Consider the following 17,476-nt stretch of genomic DNA (forward strand, 5'->3'; position numbering starts at 1 on the left):
CTCCGGAAGCTACTCTCTCTTATTGGTTCCTACATACAATTGGTAGAAAAAAAATGATGACATTACTAATATACATCCACTTAAGTACATACTGCAACTGGTCTTAATTGTCTGTGGAAATATTTCCAATTGTGATGTCAACCATTAGAGAGGGCCCAAAAAATAAGAAACATAAAAGATTTTCACACACATATGACTATAAACACACACGCACAGTTCTGCATGTCCCGCCAGAAGTCAGAAATGCACTGAGCGCACCTGTCTGTCTCAGGTCTGACGTCAGATGGTTACCTGTGTGCTGACGGCCAACCATCTAGCAGCAGAGACTATGAAGAGCATCAGTATGTTAACACCCAGAGTCTGGAACACCTGGATTCACTGGCACAGGGGCCCTGTGGACACAGAGGGGGCAGGGCACCCGACAGTCCCAAGAAAGATCTCTTCGACATGAGTAAGTCTTAAGGTTTAGAATGACATATTCTGACAGATATAGTGAGGATAACTTCACTTTGTTAAATATTGTGAAATATTTTTATTTGGGAAACATTGCTATCCCTGTAGGGCCCTTTGAAGATGCCCTGAAGCTCCACGAGGCCAGTGGTGAAGCTGTTGGGTCCAGTATATCTGTCACAGCTGGAGGTGCTGCTGGGGGGGGAGGCGTTCGGATCCTGGAGGACCAGTGGCCCAGCCCTCCACGCCGTCGAGCCCCTGTGGCGCCAAACGAGGATCAGCTCCGCAGGGAGACCTGGTACCACAGCCGAATGAGCCGACGAGACGCAGAGAAACTCCTGGTCCGAGACGGAGATTTCCTCGTCCGGGAGAGCACAACCAACCCGGGACAGTATGTGCTAACAGGCATGCACTGTGGCCTGCCCAAACACCTACTGCTAGTGGATCCTGAGGGAGTGGTGAGTCTAATAGCAGGCAATACAGCTTGTCAAAACTATGTTTGCCAGCAATCAAAGGTCATAGTAGTTCAGAAAAAGCCAGTGAAGCAAGATATGAAATGAAGATTTGTAATTACTGCTTTGTGGGTGTCTCTAGGATTCACTGAACATTGATCATAGTTCATTTATTGTCATTTAATATATTTATTACCTTTCAATATGGCAAACAGGCTTTATAAAAATCCCATCATAAGCTTTGTGGTCAACATGATTACTTACACCCACTATCTCGTACTTTCCTCTCTACACAGGTCCGAACCAAAGACATGTTATTTGAGAGCATAAGCCACCTTATCTCATATCATCTGAAGAACGAGCTGCCTATTGTCGCAGCAGAGAGTGAGCTCCACCTTAAACAGGTGGTCAGGAGGAAACAGTGAGCCACCTGCCCCTGCATGGGACGGTAAGAACGCAGAACATTTATAATGGTTATGATTGGAAATAAATGTAACCAGGGATGCAGAATGACTTCAGATTATTGGCAGCCTTCTATATGGTAAGAAGAACTGAATGTGCATTGGATGAAAATTGCATGTTTTCAAGAAAACATATGTGGTTATTCTTAACCTTGTGGGGGTGATCAATTACAATTTGGTTCCTATATGCAGTAATGGACAGCCCATCTACTGTCAGACATGTGATTATTCTATCACTATCACTGAACTATCAATCTTTCTCCACCTTATTCCAGAGCAGAATTTTTCCGTGCCCATGCAGCTACAGAAAAAAAAAACTGTAAAAAACTGTATCTGGAAATCAATTATCTGTGATGGATATTTATCTGGAACAAAGGATATGACTCACACTTTCTTTCCACGAGCAACTCTACCAAGGAGAGTAAGGCATCTGACATCTGCTTGTACTTTCTCCGCCTGTTGTCCTACCAGGATCAACCCAAACTATCCCTCATCTGTCATAAACTCCTCAGCATGCAGCTATGAAGCTAACAATTCCACCAGAATCCGCAGTTTGACTTAACCTGACGCTGGTTAATGTCAACCACTGTGACTGTTCGGAGAGGACCCACCTTCAGGAAATCACATAAGGATTTGTTGCACAGCGAAGAAATGTCCTACAATGCCTGTAATAGTAATGTGCTTCCACAGAACAATAATGTCATGTTAAGATCCAATCACCAGAACAAAACTGTCACTTGTTACTTGGTGCAGATATGAAAAAACAACAACAACAAAAAAAAACACACAAAAGACGTCAGGTTCCATATTCAGTAGTTCATTTCAGTATAAATGGAAGAAATGAAAATACTGCAATTACAAAAGACAGTTGATGGAATATCTGTTTCATTGGACTGTAAAGAGTGTTTGTTGTTACATGCTCACAGGGCTGCAGTACCTGACTCTGAGATGGCACAATGGAAACACACTGAACATGATTCAGTGCTGGATTTATAAAAAAGCCACGCATTCTTCTGTCTTTTTTGCTTTCTCCATAATAATCGAAGCACCAAATCTCACTTTTTAAATCATGCAGTCGTACTATATCTTCATGTAGACAGCCAAGTGAACATAAAATACACTGTCTTGAAAGTGGTTTTAACACATTTACCGTGAGTATCAGTCGTTTGTGTTGTGTTTGAAAGGGCTGTTCATAATTTGTTAAAGACATACTGTACGTGTTGTATAGTCCTGTGGAAACCATTGGTCAGACTGTACTCTGAGCTCAAATGAATACTACATCCATACACACACACACATACACACACACATACTATATCCATGCCTGTTACTTCCATAGCCCCTCCAACTTCAGTGCCTTAATAACTACAGAGACAGGCATTTGTGTCAGAGTGTATATAATGTGCATTTATGCTCCTAATGCAAAAGACTAGTTTTCTTGCCATGCCAATGAATGACTGAACAAACTTCAGGATGATTAAGCTCTTATACTTGTGAACAGTAATCTAAGCTGCTCTTGTTTTGGGGTGAATATTTGTTTAATACTGTCTTATTGTGGTCATGATTGTCATTGTCTTTATGTGTATCCCTTAGAACATTCTCCTAGATTCATCTTTTTGTTTTCTTTGAAGCAAGCCATAGATGCTCTGCAGTGATATTAAAGACAGGGGATTTGGACTTGAAATGAAATCCTTTATTTGTCCCGGCTCAGGGAAATACATCAGTTTATTGATTGTCCTTATCCCGACGCCTGTGTCTGTACATCTCAATGACTTGCTTGTCTTTTTTCTGTTCTTTGGCTACACTGACATTTCCTACCCTATTTTTGCCAATCTGATACTTTTAAATCTTACTAGAGGTAGGTCATATTCTTTTTTGCATTTCTCTCTGTGTCATCTTCAACATATCTTTAATCAGGCCCTCTGCTGTTCTTAGCCACAGCCTCATGAATGCACAGAGATGAGATGAGCTACAAGGCTTTTGGTGAGGTCCAAATGATTACTGTCATTTTTTCAGATCTCTCCTTTTGCGTTCTCAGGAATTTCTTGGATCTTTTCTTCTTTGATTAACCTTATTGGCTTTTTGTCAATAAATTTAATTAAAGAGTTAATTAAAGATTAATGAAAGAAATTCAAATGGTATCTTGTCATTTGTGAGTCTTCATATTCACTAGCTAATGCAGCAGCAGCTGCACAGTGAACCCAGCTGTCCGACCTCCCATACACACGTCACAGCCAAATTAAGACTTCAGATTTCCATCAGCCATAAATAGATGTGAGGCACAGTGTGGAAGCTGCGGCTTTCAAAAGCTATTGTGTGCTCAATCAACAGTATTTGTGCATGAAGTGAGTTGCAAAGAACGGGATCAACAGGTGAACAATTTGTTTTTCCTTTTTATTATAACAATATTATATAAAATCATTCAGCTTGTCACACAATCAGTGCACCTGATTCTATCTTCTAAATAACCACTCTGCATCCACATTCACTTTCTGCCACCACAAACCCCTGACATGTAATGAAGGCACTCCATAGTTCTGTTTTTTCACTGCTTGGTCATCAGTCAATCCTTAAGGCTGTTGTTTAGGTTACTGTATTGTACGCATGCAGCTATGTCTGATCACAGATCAGTTGTATTTGGCTTTCTGGATGGGATCTTTATGATACTGGTCCCACAGGTTGCTGTGCTGGAGATGCTTTATTCTGACCTGTAGAGGGACTGGAGGTGTAGAGATACTTGCAGATGTTTTAAGGTTCAGTGTCCCTGCTGTGTCATCCTCAGGATTTGGAGTAGCAGACCCTGCACCTCTTCATCCATTCGGCCCTGTTTGGCAACAGAAAATGATGTAAGAATGTAAAGTTACGGCATTTTAATCTTTGTTGCATAAGTTCAGAAAGAGCCCCCGTAACAGGCTCTATAGGACCCACCAGTAGCTCCCAGGTTTTTAGAAACTGACAATGATTCTGGATAACAAGCTAAACTCCACCCCTCCTATATAAGTAGAGTCAATAAGATGGGCCAGTGACACACAGTGACCTACAAAAACTAAACTTCCAACCTTTTGCAGCACATTTTTCAATGCCAGACTTACCAGGAGTAGAGATCAACCAAACTGTGCAGCCTATCCCACACTCATATTAAAGAGAGGCTTGAAAAGTTCAAGCACAAAACATGCACTGGTCTGCATTGAAAAGCCTCTATCGGCCAAAAACACGAAGAGGAAGAAACTAAGTAGCCAATATATCTCTTAAAGGTCAACGACATCAATAATCCCTCATTAGAACCAACATTACAACATTATACTTAGTGTATGATGGAGCTGATAGAACAAGAGAGTGAGCTGAGCCCCCTTTCCCCCCACATCTCCTCTGAAATTTCATCCACCGTCTGGTAAGCAGAGACGGTGGACTGAGCCTGCCCACTCTTTATTGTCTACACCACAAAGGGGGACAAATTCAGCAGTCAATGCCATTCACAGTCAAGTGGCTGTCCAGCCAGTCGCACATAGAAAAATTGAATTGATCCAATCTTACACATCCCACAGTGGTGTCATGTGCACTCATATTCACACTTACACACACACTGAAATCCTCAATAAAGGTCTCATAACAAAGGTTTAAGTCTGAATTTGTGCTCTGGTGTGTATGTGTGCATTCAACTGACCTGTACAGCTGCCAGTAAATGGGAGCGATATACAGCCACCACCTGTTTGTGCTTCCTCTCCCAATCCTGCAAAACAATGTTACTGTCACATGAACATTTGTTTAGTCTTTTTTTTTTCTTTTCTTTTTACAGATGATGACGCTTTATAGATGGTGATATCTCACTTTACATATCCCTTGTGTCAAGCCTCTCCTCACCTGGAGCTGCTGGGTGAGTATAGAAATCCTGTTCTGCAGTGCCATTTGCTGCCCTGGGTTACCATGATGGGTGGATGAAGAGGAGGAGGACGTGATGCCGAGAGGTGGTGAGAGAGCTCCCAAGGCCTCCTTTAGCCGGAACACCTCCTTGGACAGCTCTGTTATCTGTGCAAAGACAGACACGTCAGTTTGGTCAGCTCATAGGTGCTTCAACAGCAGTTGTTTGAACTAGCCCTACAATCTCTCACCTTACGGTCCTTCTCCTTGACCAGGCCCTGGGATTCCTGGATGTCCTTGTGAAGCTCCTGGATGTGGCTGGATTGCGCCTGCAGTTCAGAAAGCTGCTGCTGCACTGTGACCAGCTGGGACTCAGCGACCTGCCGCTCACTCTTGTTAAAGAGAGCCTCCCTCTGCACCTGGAACACCTAGACCAGTGAAACCACCAATAACACCCTGTGTAAATAATACCATCTGTTTGGTCATATTACCAGTTCAGATCTTTTCTGCTTGTATAGTGTAGAACTTTATCTAAATGAGATATTTAAATTGCTGTTTTAATTGGCTTTGCCATGCATCTCATGCTATACTTTTCTTGTATGACTTGTTTTGAAATGTTTCCTTTTTCTCTGTAAAATCTAAAACATCTCTCCCTCAAAACGCCTATTCCCACAACCATTTTTGTCTGGTTTTTTGCTCACGGGAATTTCCCTTGGTAACGGTTCTCTCTTTGATCTTCATACACTCACGCTGTGGTTGCACTGCAGTAGACCAAGCCACAGTAAATCTACACACATCTGCCTTGGGTATCATATTCAAATATGTTTCTGTTTTAGGGAACTTACATACAAGGGTGTGTCTAAGCACCCACCAGCACTTAATGGTTGGGTGCTGAAGAGACCATATATCATGTAATAATATGCCCTCTACTTTGAGCCGGACTCAATTTATGAAATTCATAAAACGCCATCAGAAGATATCATTCTCTGTGTGACAATGTGACCCCTTCTCTGTGTTTGTCATCCTGAATTGGAGAGGCAATTACTCAGTTTACAAAGTGAGAGTATTTATATCTGAATGCACAGGTGAAGAGAGAAATGACATTTGGACATCAGGAGCCTATAGTGCACATGTAACCCTACTTCAGCGCATCAGTAAGCACATATACAGAGGGATCAATGAAACAGAGCAAGGTAGTGAATAGGGAAAAGGGAACATGGCTCACTTTGTGGCAGACACAACAACGTTTAATGTGGCTTTAGGTAGCATTAGAAGGGATTGGAGAAGCCAGAAACAATAACACACATGCATACACGCGTGCCCGTACGCACGCACACACACCTCGGTGCAGGTCTTCTCATGTTTGCGGGTGAGGTCATTGAAGCGAGCGGTGATGGCGTTGATCTCAGCCTGCAAAGAGAGCCGCAAGGCCTCGTGGTCCTCCTTAGAGATCAGACCCTGTTCTGCGGCCTTCTGGGACTTGAGCTCTCTAAGCTCCATCTCCTTCTCAGTGAGAGCGTCCTGCGCTGCTGCTGCACTGCTCGCACTGACCTGCAGGGAGCACTGGAGCTCTGCCTATGAGGCAAGAAGCAAAGACTGACGAATCATAACTTTCTGTTCAGTGATGATTGGAAAGTTTATGGCAAATTTGTTCGCAAAATGAATAAGTGAGATGGAAATGCAATAACATTTGTCTGTCTGCATGCCTTTTCACATTACTATATCTACTGTAATGTACCACAGTATGTACAGCCCATTTACTTATGCTTTTTACCCCATTTGAGGTAAACTCCCTTATTTATTTAGAGCAGACAAGCATTTCCCTAGTGAATCTTCAGATTTTGTTTAATTCTACTGAGCCATTTCAAAATGGTAGATAACTTACTTCATGATAATCACACATCAACTCAGGGGCAACACCCAGGGGTATGGGGCTCTAGAAATCTGACAGACCATACTCAGTGACTCTTCTTACCTGAACCAAAAGCATGTAGCCCAATGAGAAATGGCCTGAAATGTAGTAGTGGCAACACTGTATCTTCTTAAGACACTGTGTTGCAGCTAATGAGCTAATGAGCTAGCCCCTCTCCTCTGAGTCTGTCCCTCCAATCCTCTATATTTGTGAATGTCCCTGCTGACCTTGATTTTCTCATGCTCCTCTCTGGGTATGGCGTCCTGCATGGGCTTCAGTTTGGCCTCTAGTGCGGCAGCCTGCTCCTCAGCGTGGCTACGAAGGGTCTTCTCCTCCTGGAGCTCCTGCAGTGTCTGAGCTAGCTGTTCTGATACTGCAGACAGCGCCTCCTTGTGTTTTGAGAGCGCTACCGCATCTTTCAGCTGCAGGGCGTCCTGTGCCCGGCCCTCTCGCTCTGCACACAGACAATCCAGAGCCTGGGCTGCTTCCTGTCTTGCCACTTCCAGCTCTTCTCTCACTGCTGCCAAGGTGCGTCTGGTGCGCTCTGATTGGAGAGAGGCATGCTCATTCACAAAAGGGACAGAAGAGTCCGAGACTAACAACTAAATACACAGAATATTTTATATTTTGAAAAAAAAAAAAAAAAGACACTACACACCTGATATGACTGAGGGCTCTGAGCTCTCTGAGTGCTCCTCCTCTTCTTCCTCCTCCTCATCATCAGCACGCAGAGGAGGCCTGAGTCTTTCCAGGTCCAGGAGGGCATCGTTGAGCCTTCTAGCCACGTCCGCCCTCTCCCTGGCAAGCTGCTCACACTGGAGCCCTAGAGTCACCTGCACCTCCTCCAAATCAGAACGGGGCACACTCTTCCTCAGCTGCCCCTCGAGCTCTCCCAAACGCTCCTGGAGACGACGGACCTGATCTCCATCTCTCGTTGCTCCTCCCTCTTTCCCTGATATCCTGCTCTGTGCCAGGGCCGCCTCCAACTCAGCCACTTTGTCACGGAGGCACTTCACTGTTTCCGATTCTTCTCTTTCGCTGTCTTTCTCCCCCTCTTCATTCATAGACTCTTTCTGGGCCAGAGCAGCCTGGAGGTCCTCCACTTTCTCTGTCAGCTGTTTGACTGTGTCACTGTCCTGGCCGCTCTGACCCCCTTCCCCGCCCTGTCTCTTCACAAGCTCCGCCTCTAGCTCTGTCACCCTTGCTCTCAGCTGCTGTGCCTCCTGGCTCGGATCCTCCTCTGCAGCTCGCGGCCCGCCTTCAGTCCCAGCACCTGCCGCGACAGTATCCCCCTCACCACACTCCACAGAAAGCACCCCAAGCCGCATCTGCTCCTTCAGCTCCTCCAGCTCAGACTGGGAAGATGCCAACTGCTCTTCCAACCCACGCAGCTTCTCCTTCAAAGCCTCTGTGCTCTCTGCATCTGCACCTCCTTCCTGAGACTTGTCATCACCACTGCAAAAAAAGACAAGCATTATCAATCACTCAAGCATTGCAAAAAGTAACTGAACAAATCAATCACATCAATGAAAATACATATTTAGCATCAAACTAATTCTACAGTTAAATTATTTCCATTTGTGTAATAATCTGACAATTATTTTTTTGATTAATCAATTAATGATTTAGTCTTTACCAATCAGAAAACAGTATAAAAAATGTGATGTCTTCAAATTGCCTGATTTGTCCAAAAAAACCAAAGATAATCATTTTACAAACTTAAAAAGACAAAGAAATATTCCCACTGGAAAAGAAAAATATTTTTTGCATTTTGCTCAATAAATTCTGATAGTAAATTTCCTATGTATTCATTAATCAACTAATCATTTCACCATTACATCACATTAACACCGTATTAGTGAAGCATACAACTGCAACCTGTCATACATACAGTTTATTTTAATACAAATATAATTAATTCCTCAGAATAGGAGATAAACAACAAAGATGTTGGAGAAACAATAAATATCATGAAAAACAGGTAAAGGAACCAACAAATCCATGCTGTCATGAGTATCCATTTAGCATCTAAGCTTGCTCAGCCTCCAGCATGCTGCAGGAAAAAACACAAATGCTCAGCACTTTTAAAAATGGCCCTGATTTTGAGCTTTGGAGCTGATATTAGCAAAGGTGTGCACATCTCATAATGAATGTGAACCATGTTGGCTGTTTCAGCTTACGAGTGGTAAATCAGTTTGAATGAATGAATAACTGAATCTGTCTTACCACTGCTCTGCCACGCTGGAGGCCTCCTCTGAAGCCTGGGCCAGAGACAATCGCTCCTGAAGGGCTTCAAACTCCTTCCTCAAGGTCTCATACTGAGCTAAGGGGACGGAGTCGGTGCTGGCGGTCTGCATGTCTGTGTCATCCTTCTCAAACATCTCCAGCATCTGTATACAACACAGAGGAAATTAAAGTAGCTTATGGAGGTTTTCACCTTTCATTAGGATGCCTTGTACAGTTTATCAGTCGATGCTGATAGCTCTAAAAACAGTCGATACTACATTTCCCATGATGAAACTTGATAGTATCATTTCATTGCATCCTTCCTGCTTTTCCCCACCCCCAGTTTGTGACAAAGAGCTTCCATTTTAAATGTATAATTTATTTATAAACTAAAGTCCACAGAAGAAATTGTACAATTGTTTTCACAGGCGAAACGATACTCCCAGTGACTCCCTTTAATTAACTTAAGTCACTATATCCACCATATACAGAAAATGACAGCAGGAGGTTTGGTTCCAGCTTAATTCTAACCTTTTTCCACAGATACAATTTCTCTTTTCTCTCCCATCCGACCTTACATTTCCCCACTTTCTTATCTGGTTCTTTGTCACTCAGCAGAGCAGAACTCAAGTTCTTGGCCTAGATCCCTGCCGCTCAGACAGCGGTGAATGAACAACCACACCGGAACAGAATACTTCAAACAGACTTCAGCGCTTAAACCAGCATGACCCAGTTAGTGAAGAATGACTACAAAATGCCCCCATGTCTGCATCTGATGTTGTGTTGTTCTATTTATACTTGTATGAGCACAACTGCCTCAGTGCATTAGTGTACCAGAGCGCAGCGTCATAACTTTTAAGTGGTCATGACTAATGCTCCAGCCAGGGACACTCAAGCTGCCTTAACACGGCATCTTCATCTTCAGTTGGGGAGCCATCATCTCCCTATCAATTTATCCTCTTTAAAGAGGCCTGTGTATGTGTTTGCATGTGAGAGAGTGAAAAGGGAGATTATGTTCATGTTTAGTGTATTTATGGTGGGACATGTCAGTCAAATGAGAATTTTTTCTCTGCATATGTGTCAGTAGGTGTGAGTGTGTGTGCGTTCAGGTGTGTTTTTATGCACTCCCTGACCTTACCTGTACTTTGAGAACAAGTTCAGAGTTCTGTGACTTAAGTTCCTCTATTTGTTTACGCAGCTCAGCAACAGCTCCTGGGTCTGCAGGGGCAGGAGAGGGGCTGGCTGAGTCAGAGTCTGCTTGAGAAGTGGCCTCATCCTGAGCAGGGGAGGCTCTGGAGCGCTTCGAGAGCAGCTTCTCTAGAGGGAAAGTTCAAGAGAAACCGCAACATAAATCAATCAGTGTACTACCTGACATGAGAGATGCAGGAATGCCCATGTGTTATGCATGGAAGTACATTCATGCTCTGTGCCAAGGCCAGGGAAGTACCTCCACACAAAGATCACATACCTGGGAAGTCCAACATTTCATCCATGTCCTCAGAGTCACTGACCCCTATTCCATGGCCTCCCTTCAGCTCCTCAAGCAGCTTGTCCCTCTCCACCTCTGCCTCCTCTAGACGCTGCTTTAGTTCGGACAGCTACAGTGCAAACACAAACACAAACACAAACACACATGTATAAAAAATAAAGGTTAGAAAAAGTAACACTCGGTCTTCATAAATAATTTCTGATGCAGATGCAGACACAGCTCTAATGAATAGATACAGGTTTAAATGAAATCCTGAAACATTTTTGCCTGCAGTACCTCCTCCAAGGCAGAGATGGCACTCTGATGCTGCTGCTCCAAGGCTTTGATCTTCTGGAGCAGACGGCCTCTCTCCAGACGGAGCCGTCTGATCTCTTCAAACACCTCCTCGTCCTCCGCCTAACACAGACAGCCACAAAACACTGTGACAACCTAACAAAGTTTGCGTTTCATGTAATACGAAGGATGAACATCAACTATGACAAGCCAATTATCAGGTGCCAACCTGGGCTGATTGCTGTGCTTCTGGAGGCTGGGGAGAAGGAGATTGGGACTGAGGCTCAGGGGACTGTGCAGGGGGAGCAGGACTGTGGGGCTGTGGAGATGGTGGCAAACCCTGCATCTTTGTGATGGAAAAACAATCAAATAACTCTTTATTAGTCATTACAGAGATGGTAAAGTTCACTTAATCTTTTAAGATATATTACCAATTAATTATAGTAAAACAGAGGTCAACTGGTCCAAAACTGGGAGTCACAAAATGAAGATGAAAAATCTCACAGGTTAAACATTTCACATATGCAACATGTGATGCTGACATTTCAGTGATTACAGACATTGCTACCACTGATATAGGTTAAAATCCGCTGGCAATACTGTAAGACTGGGTTGTGGTTAAAATGTGTTTTCCATCCACTGAGATGGTTCTTACAGTACCTGAAGAGGAGAGCGAGGTGGTGGAGGAGCTTTCCGTTTGCGGGGGGTAGTCCCCCCTTGCACTGATGACGCGCCTGAGGGAACTTGGGGGGGCTGTGTGGGGGTTGGGAGGGGGATCAGTAGAGGTAAAGCTCAACTTAAAATGGCAAAATGGAGCAACAACAGGGGGAATGAAAGCCAACAAAAAGAAAGAAGCACACAAAAACAATGACCTCATATTGGAAAACATGCACAATATGATCGGCCAAATTGGGCCGTGATCTCATTGATGGAGGGAGTGATGCAACACACAGCTATGCAACATTACCTCCTCGCCTGCGCCCTCAGAAGCTACGTATGCAGAAGGAAAAGACACACACAGCAAAACACTTTAACCTCTATAGCAGTGAGCTTCATCGAACAGCCAGAGGCACATGAGAATATGTGCACATGCATGCTCTCACTTCCACTCACTTTTTAACATGTAGGCTATAGTCGTGGCTTTCATGTATCTAGTAGTAAATCCACCAAAATCTCCAATTAAAGAATAAAAGCTAATGCGGTAAGGCATCATATGCACACCAAATTCTCTCCTTCATCTCCTTTTCCAACCAGTCACACATCTGTTTTTCATATAACAGCTATGTCTTTGTTGGGAGATAAAAGTGGAACAAGCCTTTCGTCTCCTTTTTATTCAAACCCCACTTTGCAATCACACCCAGCTGTCCTCCTGATCCACTTTAATACAGTCTTACAGCTTAAGAGCCAGGATCCAGAGAAGCACAGTCACAAACAGAAGCCATACTGATAGTCTTCAAGATGCTGCTACCACATGTTGTGTTGTCATGAGCTGTTTCATTTATTCAATTGATTTACCCAAACTAGCTAGGCCTGATTTATAATAATTCTATCCCTTCTATCGCTACAAATCAAAAAGGCCCCCAGGCCTTATACTGTACCTGGAGGAACTCCATTCTGCAACATCTGTATGACACGTTGGTTGCTTGTGGTTACACTGTAGTCGGCGGCTTTGTGTCCAAGGGCGTCAACCAGTTGTGTGTTGGCCCCACCTCTCAGCAGAGCCTCTACGGTTTCAACACTGTCACTCTCACAGGCCAGCATTAATGCAGATCTGTGATTCACAAACATTCTCATCAAAATTAGTACTGTAGAAATCACACAGTATATTTATTTTGGATCTATATAATTGTAGTATGGGGCAGATCATTAGCATGATCAGATCATTACAAACATGTAGTATGATAAAACCTAAATGACTTTGAGTCAGGAGGAATTACTAGGAAATTACAGTATATGATATAAAGTATAAAGCAGTGAAACATTTTGATTTGATGTAATGATACAGCCCTGAAAAAATTGCATCTTCAACCTTGTTAATGTTAACCATGAGGAAATTCCTATAATCATCTTCTCCCAGGGGCGATCTAAGCCAAAATTAAAAGCAGATGCTCCCTGCTAGAGGTCCTGACCTCCATCCATCCAAATCTCTCCCAAGCACTCCCAACTACTGGAGACCTTTTACGGGAATCCTTCCCGTATCCTACATTATCCTACAACCCTACTGCTGTGAGAATAATCCTGATGAGGTTTTTAGGGTCTAGCTTAGCTGAAGAAGCTGCATCATGTTCAAGTCTGCCCCAACAGGCCCCCCACTGTCTCTCCCTCTCAGTCATTCCATCTGTCAAGGCTACAGCGAGTGAGATGGATGGAGCCGAGTTAAGCTGCCCTGCTAACTAACTAGGTAACTAGCTAACTAACTAAGTACCAGTACCTTCCCTGGTTGTCCTGTATGTTTGCATTAGCACCTCGTCCCAACAGGAACACACAAATCTCCACTCTGCTCATCTGGGCTGCTAAGATCAGAGGTGTGGCCCCATCCTGACAGAGACACACATATGAACATCCAAACATCATGGAGCAACAGCGCAGATGGATATTTGATAATGTTGTCTAATGTACTGAATAAGGCCAAGAGTAAATAAGAAGTAAAACCCTGATAATCCTTTTTCCATCTCACACAACAATTAAAAAAAAATTTCATATACTATAACTGTAATCATCAACTTACACTGTCTTGGTTATCCAGGTTGGCTTTAAAGTCCCACAGAGTCTCCGTGCAGGACAAGCAGCCACTGACTGCTGCAGAAAATAGTCAGAACTATGGTTGATATCAAAGGTTTACATATAACATATAATGCTGGCTTGTTTTCAATACTTAAATTAGGTTGAATGGGATCTATGTGTGTAGCATGCAAATTATTGTGGTTGTGTAACTGTTACCTGCGTGATGAAGTGGTGTCCTGCCAATGCTGTCTGTGCAATCTACTGTCAACCTTTCCTGTTAGTTAAAACACAAAACAAAATCATAAAGATTAATTTGCAAAGTCCTTAATCCATTTTCAGTGTATTTTCCAATATTTACTGGCTGACCAGACAGTGGTGTCACTTTACTTTACCTGTAAGAGTCTCTTTAAACACTCTGGCTGGCCATTCTTGGCCGCGAGGTGAAGGGCGCTGAAGCCTGGAGTCAGTCAGTTATAAACAGACATTTATAAACAATCCATGACACGTGCAATTCAACAACCTTGGGTTATGAGATTAGACTGTTATTCAGTAAATAAAATGCTGTACCGGCACCATCAGGGATGTTGAGATCTGCTCCATGAGAGATGATCACCTCCAGACAGTCTAGCCGGCCTCGTGATGCGCAGAGGTGAAAGCTGTCAGAAGGAAGGATTAGAGATGAGAAATGAAAATTGGTTTCCATTTAAAATCTGAGCATTCTTCAGATCCAACACTGCCGATTTCTCTAATCATTAGTTTTAGTTCAAGAGAAAGCGGGGAATGAAACCAAACCATTTAGCAGAAAAAGGTCAAAAAAGAATTGATAAAGAACTGGATTGATCTAAATATTCTTCCTCTGAAAAATGACTTACACAATAAATCATGTTCCATAATCTTAATGCAACTTTAAGGAATTTGAATATTACAAGTAATTGTTTAATTCCCAAAGTAACTTTTAAGGGTAAAAATTAGATGATTAACTTACGCTGACTTGCCCTCAGCATCCAGCTTGGTGGGACAGAGACCTTTTTTGACGATGAGAGCGGAGACTTTGTCAGGTTCATTCTGCTCAACAGCCTGCAGGAGCCTCTCATCACTCTTACTCCAGTCCTGACTCTGGGGGGGGGGGGGGGGGGGGGGGGGGGGCAGAGAACAGGTCATCGCCCTGTACTGCCACAAAGAAAACCGATACCATACTGCATATCTCATAACATACAAAACAATGGATGGGTAGCCTAAAGAAATATAATTAGAATGTGCAACAACCAATGTTGATGTCTATGTAAAAATATGAGATCATTAACAGATTATGACCAGTTTTAGAAGTCACATAAAACTACTTTTAAGACAAAAATATCATAAACAGAGGGTAAAAGCTCCTCAGTTTTCTTTCATATTCAAATTCTCACTGGGTATAGAGAGAGAGGATACCTACTGGCAGCGGCAGCAGACTGAGACAAGGACAGAACCGCTTCATCAAGCTAAAAACAGGCTGCTGAGGATCCATAGCTCCAGCAGGGCGTCACACACTCGACTAAATACAGCTACAGTGTACAAGGCCACCACTGTGCGTCCTGAATGACAATACACGCTGTCGCCTGGCTACAAAACAAGCCCAGACGTACAACAGATCATGTCGAGAACTCAGATAACCCCAAGTTTCTATCAGATACCCTTCAAAGGTCACAGCAACAACACAACAGAGATCTACAAGCCAGAGACTGTTTGCTACACTCAAAATCACAACCAATAAAACAGAATAGCTCGTCACACATAAACTCTGACACACACACAGTAACGCTGTTATTCTCTGTCCTCACAACATCTCCCTGTGCAGCGCCTCTCTGTCCGCATCCGAGACAGCATCCTCTCGTCCTGTTTCCAGCTGCTAGCAGGGGCATAGCCAGTCTTACCTTCGCACCTCACACACACACACACACACACACACACACACACACACACACACACACTCTCTGCCACCTCCTTCTTTTCTTCACTGTCCTCCTTTCTCTGACCTCATAATTTCTCTGCTGCCTTCTTCTCTGTAGCAGCCTCACTCTTTCTTTCTCTCCATTAGTTTTTGTCAGGTCCTGCACGGTTCCCCCCTGGCAGCGTCAAAGATCTGTTTCTCTGCAGTTACTGAGCTGGGCCTGTGTGATGTGAGGACTCAGCAAAAAGAAGAGAAACAAGCTGGTTAAGCCGCACTCTGCTCTGCTCCTTTGGATGGTCATTTACGGAGCTGAGGGGACAATGTGAGGTACACAAACACCAGCAAGCCACAGACCTATCTATCTATCTATCTATCTATCTATCTATCTATCTATCTATCTATCTATATCTATCTATCTATCTATCTATCTATCTAAAGTGGCTATTAAGTGAAACTACTACTTTGTCACCATTGTTGTGGTGATCACTAAGTGTGAAATCCAAGGCAGCAGGGAGGTAGAATTACTGACAGTAACAGGCTGTAATGGTGTTCATCAGCTTCATCAGGATCCAAATACTTAGACCACATTTTACAGCCAGCAGTTGCTAGTTTATCTGCTTGTACCTGTGACCCAGTGGTGCAAGGGTGCAAGGTCGCTGACACCACTAAGTCAGCCTGCAACAAGCACCTGGCTACGTGGAGCAAGAAAGAAAAAAAATACAGAACATCAGAGAACAAGTTTAACCCCCACAATACAAAGCCTATCAGAGTAACACAGTGATAACAGCAGGAAAGTAGGAATTCTTTTAATGTGGGTGTGTGTGAGTGTGTGTGTGTGTGTGTGTGTGTGTGTGTGTGTGTGTGTGTGTGTGTGTGTGTGTGTGCACGTTCATGTGAATAATTGAAGGCTACCTGAGATCACTGGTTATAGCAGCAGTCTGGAGACTGCCCTGCTCTCCTGCTGCTGCTCAGTGATACTGAATCCCAGTGCCCCCCCATACATGCAGAGGAGTGAGCAACCTGTCTGCCCTCCTGCAACATGGGACCTATATAAATGGCTGTTTAATGTAGAGCACCCGGGCACTGTAATATTAGGTTAAAACACAGCTTGTATGGCTTATATCTGGAAATAGCTTGTAGACATAGAAAATAGTGTACTACTTTTAAAAACACCCAACTGCAAAGCTCTACATGCCCATCAACAGATGGCTCTTACCTCATTCTTTTTAAACTTTGCTTTCAGACTCTTCATAATGGCTTGATAGCCACTGTCAGGAACACTGAAATAAACAAGGTAAATAAACAAACTTGTGAATCAGAAAGGTTTTCATTTTTCCCCAGGGTTCAGTCATCAAGTGGTCTCAGAAACACTCCAACATTTAGGTGTACCAAACATTTATGAATGCATTAGAAAATGTGTCAACTAAGGGCTAACATAAACCCTAATGCAGGTCATGCAGTTGACACATAACCAGAGAAACATGCAGCCTACCTGTGGAGGACAGTCCTGGTCCAGGTGGGTGCTTCCTCTGTCCCATCAGCTACTGCTCACAGTAAAAAACACTGAAGTCACTGCTGCCTGGCGGACAAGAGGAATGCACCCGCCCCCGGCCGTAAATCAACCAATCAGCAATGCGCAAAACGCCGAATTAGCATATGACTGGAAATGATGAATGGCGTTTTGTGTCTGTCTCGTGCAGC

General features: G+C 43.5%; 2 protein-coding genes across 7 annotated transcripts in view; one reads left to right on the forward strand and one right to left on the reverse strand.

The window, feature by feature from the left end:
- The window catches only part of shc2 (SHC (Src homology 2 domain containing) transforming protein 2), an 18,830-nt gene extending 13,540 nt beyond the window's left edge, over window positions 1–5,290 (forward strand). For 2 of the 5 annotated variants that reach the window (XM_056378292.1, XM_056378288.1), the window contains 4 exons: window positions 272–451; window positions 562–908; window positions 1,199–1,350; window positions 1,639–3,493. In XM_056378292.1, coding sequence (XP_056234267.1) covers window positions 272–451; window positions 562–908; window positions 1,199–1,327 — 656 coding nt within the window. In that variant the 3' untranslated portion in view covers window positions 1,328–1,350; window positions 1,639–3,493. Of the gene's footprint in view, window positions 1–271; window positions 452–561; window positions 909–1,198; window positions 1,351–1,638; window positions 3,494–5,159 lie in introns of those variants that run through there. The other 3 variants (XM_056378291.1, XM_056378289.1, XM_056378290.1) reach the window with 3 other exon arrangements.
- ankrd24 (ankyrin repeat domain 24) lies at window positions 3,744–17,412 on the reverse strand. Of its 2 annotated transcripts, XM_056378286.1 has the most exons (23): window positions 17,268–17,412; window positions 16,992–17,055; window positions 14,831–14,961; window positions 14,413–14,501; window positions 14,238–14,302; window positions 14,062–14,119; window positions 13,850–13,920; window positions 13,553–13,659; window positions 12,720–12,892; window positions 12,089–12,111; window positions 11,782–11,874; window positions 11,351–11,467; window positions 11,125–11,244; window positions 10,828–10,957; window positions 10,498–10,676; window positions 9,360–9,523; window positions 7,792–8,588; window positions 7,361–7,677; window positions 6,563–6,796; window positions 5,473–5,649; window positions 5,225–5,389; window positions 5,028–5,093; window positions 3,744–4,187 (listed from the first exon to the last, which is right to left on the reverse strand). In XM_056378286.1, exons 2-23 carry the CDS (start codon window positions 17,025–17,027, stop codon window positions 4,119–4,121), a joined length of 3,381 nt encoding a protein of 1,126 aa, XP_056234261.1. In that variant the 5' UTR covers window positions 17,028–17,055; window positions 17,268–17,412; the 3' UTR covers window positions 3,744–4,118. The 2 variants fall into 2 exon arrangements, with proteins under 2 accessions (XP_056234261.1, XP_056234262.1); XM_056378287.1 differs by lacking the exon at window positions 11,782–11,874.
- Between the last annotated feature and the right edge of the window lie 64 nt (window positions 17,413–17,476).

This window comes from Seriola aureovittata, chromosome 6 (genome assembly GCF_021018895.1).
Source record: "Seriola aureovittata isolate HTS-2021-v1 ecotype China chromosome 6, ASM2101889v1, whole genome shotgun sequence".
Classification (NCBI taxonomy): domain Eukaryota; kingdom Metazoa; phylum Chordata; class Actinopteri; order Carangiformes; family Carangidae; genus Seriola; species Seriola aureovittata.

Coding starts and splice junctions, on each gene's coding strand:
- ankrd24 (XM_056378286.1), bottom strand. CDS start 17,027: ATGAAGAGTCTGAAAGCAAAGTTTAAAAAGAATGAG. Junction 9,524..10,497: donor AACTTGTTCTCAAAGTACAG/GTAAGGTCAGGG, acceptor TGTTGTATACAG/ATGCTGGAGATGTTTGAGAA. Junction 5,390..5,472: donor TCAAGGAGAAGGACCGTAAG/GTGAGAGATTGT, acceptor GTCTTTGCACAG/ATAACAGAGCTGTCCAAGGA.